At 40.4% G+C, this 6,102-nt stretch overlaps 1 protein-coding gene across 2 annotated transcripts; it reads left to right on the top strand.

The window, feature by feature from the left end:
- The first annotated feature begins 267 nt into the window (after window positions 1-267).
- Window positions 268-3,915, top strand: LOC147856110 (putative trehalose-phosphate phosphatase C). 2 transcript variants are annotated; one of them, XR_015530715.1, is made up of 12 exons: window positions 268-381; window positions 670-1,239; window positions 1,341-1,481; window positions 1,572-1,643; window positions 1,755-1,877; window positions 2,070-2,129; window positions 2,228-2,329; window positions 2,478-2,555; window positions 2,672-2,741; window positions 2,836-2,906; window positions 3,000-3,106; window positions 3,192-3,284. XR_015530715.1 is itself a non-coding variant. In XM_087329626.1 (12 exons), the coding sequence occupies exons 2-12, from the start codon at window positions 769-771 to the stop codon at window positions 3,443-3,445; spliced, it is 1,344 nt and encodes a 447-aa protein (XP_087185752.1). In that variant the 5' UTR covers window positions 362-381; window positions 670-768; the 3' UTR covers window positions 3,446-3,915. The 2 variants fall into 2 exon arrangements, 1 of the variants encoding a protein (XP_087185752.1); XM_087329626.1 differs by lacking the exon at window positions 3,000-3,106 and adding an exon at window positions 3,383-3,915 and having other exon boundaries at window positions 362-381.
- Window positions 3,916-6,102: the final 2,187 nt, after the last annotated feature.

Raw genomic sequence — 6,102 nt, 5'->3', positions numbered from 1 at the left:
AGAGAGAGAGGGGGGGGGGGGGTCTATAAATACGAGATTTTTGTTGTGTCTTCTTGTACTCTCTCTGCATGTGTTTTTGTTGCTTCTGTGTTTTCCTTCCTTTCTCTTCCCCACTCCTCCTATTCGCGATCAAAAAGCAGCAAGAAACAGCAGACCAAATCCTGTATCGCAATCGATCAGACATTCCTGCCCCCCCCCCTCCCCCCCCTCAAAACAGGAAAGACAGACAGACAGACAGAAAGACAGACGGACGGACGGACGGACGGATGGAAGCAGCCCTCTGGCCCACTTCCTACCAAAAGACAAAGCAAAACAAAGCTTCTGTTTGATTCACGACATGATCTTCATTTCGTAGAAAGAAGAAAAAAGAAAGAAAGCAAGGTACCTTTTTTCACTCTCCTCTCTCTCTCTGTGGCATTACAAAATGTATCAGCGAAGATTTCTGATTATGCAAATGTCTGTCTCTATGAGAGTTATATAAATGTTTTGCATATAATATACCTGAATGATCTTCATAGATGTGTGGACATCTTCATACATAAAATTTTATCTATCTAAAATTTTTATCCACGCATACATGTGAATGTAACACACACACACACACACACACACACACACATACACAACGAGAGTATATATATTGACATTCTTCTTCATTTATACTGGCAGGCGAGCTAAAGTAATCTACTGAAAGATTTATATAACCAGAGAACTAATTTACTGCTACGAAAGAGGGAAATAAAGTATTTCATTCTTGAAGAACTGGCCATGAATATAATTTATTGCTCAGCTGCCGAAGATCCATCATCGGTACTACCACCCCCAAGTGCTTCTGGTGTCCTACAATCGAAGCCAAGTTTTAATTCATCTGGAAATAATATCACGTCACCATCCAGTGTATTGCGTTCATTCGATCCGTCGAGTATAATGAAATCATCGGCCACAAACAACATTATCAGCAGCTCCACCAGCACGACCACAGCAATCATGCCGACTCATGTGGCTCCTCACTTGTATTTGAAAAAGCATACAATTACAGCACCGCCACATGAGTTGCCACCAACTGTCATCAAGAATCGATTAGTGCATGGATGGATTGAGGCCATGAGGGATTTGTCCCCTCCTCGTCACATATTTTGCCATCCAAACCCGCGATGTGATCTCGTCACCAACTCAGATGAAGATATTATTGATGACGATGACGATGCTACGGCTAATGCTCGATACATGGCATGGATTGTAAGTACCTTTTATTGTGTGCATTTCATTACTTTTTGCCTCTGTTATCCGTCATTGTGATCGCTGTGATTGTGTTGAGTTTGAATATGTTGATTCTACAGGCTAAACATCCATCGGCATTTGATAAATTCGAAGAAATAATTGAAGCTGCGACAGGGAAATGTATCGCAGTCTTTCTGGATTATGATGGGACATTGTCACCAATAGTGAATGACCCTGAATGTGCATTCATGTCAGATGAGGTATACCGATCATCTATAGAAATATTATATTATCAAATCTTGTGTCAATGGTTTTTCCAATCATGTATTTTTTTTCTCTCTGTTACTCAGATGCGGAAAACAGTAAAAGACTTATCCGCTTTATTCCCAACTGCGATAATCACCGGGAGAAGTAGAGAGAAGGTATATATAATGCAAGTTCTGGGGCCATGGTTAAGAGTTCAGCGTTCACAAGATTGACGAATAAATGCATAACTGACGATTCTAGCTCTTCTATTTTTGGTTTTTGTACAGGTGTATGAGTTTGTTCAGCTACCAGAGTTATACTATGCAGGAAGTCATGGTATGGACATTGTGGGGCCCGCAAGTGGGTTTAAGGGTCACAACCTCCGAGTAAAGAACACTTTGGATGAGAAGGTATGAATGTTTCTTTCTTTCTTTCTTTTTCAGCCGAGCAAGTTCTAGAACTAGGGATCAAAGAGAGGAACTTTCTTTTACCAAGCTTTGTAATTGTGTCAAGTCTTTTGTTTGTTATGTCTTTGTTTTCTTTATTGCATGTTTAAATTATGGTCGGAAGAAGTAACCAATTCTAGTGATGCCTATTTATAGGGGGGGAATCAAATGGTTATGTTCCAACCTGCCACTGATTTGACACTTGTGATGAATGAAGTAAGAAGCATGTGATCTCTAGTAGTTAATCCTATTCACATCATGTGGTTCTGCATCTTGTTTGTATTAACTCTTGTCCGTCTTTTGAGTGTACCTAGGTCTTTGAGCTCTTGGAGGAAAAAATACAACACGTCCGCGGAGCAACGATTGAGCACAACAAGTTCTGTATAAGTGTTCATTTCCGTAATGTGAAAGAGGAGGTATTACAAATAAATAGACATTGTTCTTGATACATAAGTATTCAATCCTGTATTGTGAACTATTCATTCTTGCCGATATCTTAAAAATTTTCAGCAATGTTTGTGGAGATTCTGAAGAAACTTTTTCATGTTTTTTATTGCTGTCCAGGATTGGTTATCACTTGCAGAACAAGTGCAACATGTGCTTGGGTCGTATCCAAAGCTTCGTCTAACGCAAGGTCGAAAGGTAAAATTTGCGTGCAATACATTGGACACAAGACCCATCGGGATATAGTCAGTGTAAATTTTGGAGGGATTTGCAACCAACTAAAACATCTATACTTTGAATCCTTTCGGAATCAGATCTTGGAAATTCGACCTTCGATTGCATGGAACAAAGGCAAGGCACTCAATTACTTACTACAAGCCCTTGGTAAGGATGAGATTGGTTACAAATGCATGTACTATATCTTATTGCTAATATCACTCATTACAGTTGTGCTGAAGCCGCTGTTTCCCTGAAATAGGTTCCAAGAATAGGAACGACTTCTTCCCAATCTATATTGGAGATGATAGAACAGATGAAGATGCTTTCAAAGTAAGCTTGAGTGGTTTGTAGTGCATAGACTCAAACTATGTTTGAATTATCAATGTTAAAGAAACTCACATATATGAGTGTGCATCTGATTAGGTAGCGGTAAAGATGCACATGTTTCTATGCTTAACTTGCTCATTACTTTAACCCTAAACCCTATGCCACATGTGTTTGAGGCATATCGATCCAACCGATATTCCATGGTATCATGGACCCGACTTGTTCTTTCTTTAATGATGTATTGACATGTAATATGTGCTTATCCATTGAATTTGGCATGTAAATTAGGTGGTCGGTAGACGAAAGGTTGGCCTTGGCATATTAGTATCAAATGTTGCGAAAGAAACAAATGCATCGTGTTCACTTCGTGACACAAATGAGGTGTGTATCATGCCACTAGTATGCGTCATTTATACTCAAGCTCATCTATCAAATACCTAATGTAATCCTATGCTAAAACTTGTTAAATGATTTTTTAGGTTCTTGAGTTCTTGCAAAATCTTGTAAAGTGGAGACGGAAACGTTTAAGTCGGTTTCCATAATTAGAATGCACCCCTTTGTCCTCCAAATACCCTTGGGCGTAGGCCAAAAGAGGTGGTAAAGAGTTCCCAACAGTTATTGTATTCCTTTGTACATCACTAAGTTATTTTCATCCTCAGTTGATCGTGAAAATTCCTTTCAACCAATGTACTCCAATTGTGATCATAGATTCCAATACCTAAAGTAGTCAAGCATTACCATATATGATGAGGAGGATAAAGCTTCAAATATCAGGGTGAAAACCGATGTAGAGTGACATAAGTTTCCTAATTATTAACAAACGTGTCCTAGTTATTGAGGGTGAAGGTGCACCAACAATGGCTCTAGCTATTGGACATGTGAAGAATCTGTGCATGACTTCGTCCTTAAATCGTTGTATAGAAAAAACATGCCCCATTTGAAATCTGGTGATGTTTTAAAGTTTTTGCCAAAACTACTTGCCAATGATTGCTTGCCAAAGTAACATTTTTGCATGAAATGGATGGTAACATTGTTGTTGAGCAGTGGATGCCACCATCATATACATTGAGTCATTTACCATGGTAGTGAAACTTTCACCATTAACCAAGCTTTCATTAAATTATGATAAATAATGTTGTGGTGTGAGTATTTAGTACTTAATATTGAATAAGCAATCTTTCCTAAGGTTATTGTATTCCTAAATGGCACTAAAAATAGCATTTCAAACATTTACCAGTCCAAGGACATAAATCGTTGGGTGATAGAGAATTACTAAACTCTACACTCTAGTGAGTGCCGTTTGACCAATGTTGGTTGTGTTTGGACAACGATGTCATAAGAGAGCTTAATCATAATTGCCAATTGATAGATTGCCAACACAAAAGGGTGGCAAGGATATGTGTTGATTGAGCTTTGTTGGTAGAAAGTTCCCATCAAAATATTGTAATAACACTTGATGTAAAACACTTAAATGACATAAAAACTCTATGCAAAATGCTTGACACTAGTTAGAGAACCAAAGTAGATTTTTAAGATAGCCAACATTACATAGTAATTAGAAGCATTGATCTACTAATTATTGTTTACTTTGGGTTGGACTTAGCCTCAAACACAGAGTGTTCTTTCCGGAACACTTCACCAAAGGGGTGGTGAAGGGATGGATGTTATCCGGTTATTCGATTCCGATCCGACTAATTTCGGTTACGTTCCGGATTGTTAAGACACAACAGAGTAGTTATAACATGCGTAAGATTAAAAATTGAAGCGCAGAACAGCAAGTACTCAAAGACCCAATAGAATTAAAACCAAACACTAATCTCTTATTACTTTTGTTAAACAATTACATCGATTCTGGACCCTTTTATAGGCATCCGGAAGGAAATACAAAATGGTGCCTTATCGGCTACTGACACTATTAATCGGTGCGGATCCGGATTGGTACAACTATCCGGATCCGTCCGTTCCTATAATATTTCCTAACTAATAATTATGCTTCTAATACATTTCTCCGACTCGTCCTTGTACCCACTATCCCTCCGGATCATCCTCTAGGCCAACACATGACACGCCCAAGGGACAATGCCTTGCACGTCGAACCCACGGGTCATCTCCCTCAATCCTCATCAAGTAAGTCCAGGATACTTTGATCCAAAAGCTCGAGTGGTTCTTCTTGCTGTTGTTGCTCCGATTGTTGTTGTTGTTGCTCTGCTTTGGCTCCTTCCAGCTGTTCCGTTCCAACTTCTTCCATTTGCTCATTTCCGACTCCTTCTGTCTGCTGATCTGGCTGCGATTGTGGCTTTGTCGGTTGCTCCTCATCACTAATGTTGATTTGCTCCGCCCGCTTTTTAGCTTCCTTCCGCCATCACTCCTGCTCATAGCTCTCGAACTGCGATTGCACGTCAAGTTGATCATCTTCAAGCCTGTCAAGGAGCTTCTGGACAACCTCTATTTGGGTTTCCGCCAAGGTATAAAAATCATTAGATAGTTCTTCCCCGATAGTAACAATACTTTCTTCATCCATTTTGTAGAAGTTGTCGCCGGCCTTCTTCCGATTTTCTGCATATGCCCGGAGCAACTATAGTTTCACTGCTTGTTTGGACCATTCATTCCATACCGTCGCCGAATAATCGTCTATATTTATCTTTGTTCGGTCCCTCCATGCTGCAACAATCATCCAGATTCTTTTGATGCCCAATTTCATCCTGTCCTCCATGCCATCTTCCTCGTTCTTGAGCTGCATCATGAGGTCTGCTGCAACGGTCACTTGCATTTCATCTCCATCAATTTTGGTTTGGTAGGTTGTCTGTGCCCTATCCAAAACCGTCTTTGCCTGTTCTAACTCCTGATAGTGTTGCGACGTGAGCTCCATGCGTTCTTTCGACACCTCCTCCAACGTTCGCTTTTCTTGTTGCCGATCATAATCCGATCCCAACTTCTTGTGTCAGCCTCCGACGGCTTATGGTCCCGGTACAACTTCTCGAAGTCCTCCGTTTTCCGCTTTAGACGCTGGTTGACCTGTGACCACAACGGAGCATCCCGATCCTTCTGCTGCCGGATTTCTTCCTTTAACCTTTCGATCTCTGTCTCCACCATTCTCTGCAGCTTATCCTTCTCTTGCAGCGTGCTATCCTTCTCTTCCTTCAGCCGATCATAACTTCCCTGCATCTTTTGGAGACTCTCTTCGGTTCTCCTCTTCTCC

This window comes from Azolla caroliniana, unplaced genomic scaffold (assembly GCF_043228905.1).
Source record: "Azolla caroliniana isolate FFs.n. ecotype wild unplaced genomic scaffold, voAzoCaro1.0.p SCAF_13, whole genome shotgun sequence".
Taxonomy (NCBI): domain Eukaryota; kingdom Viridiplantae; phylum Streptophyta; class Polypodiopsida; order Salviniales; family Salviniaceae; genus Azolla; species Azolla caroliniana.
This window is presented reverse-complemented; position numbering and strand designations above follow the sequence as displayed.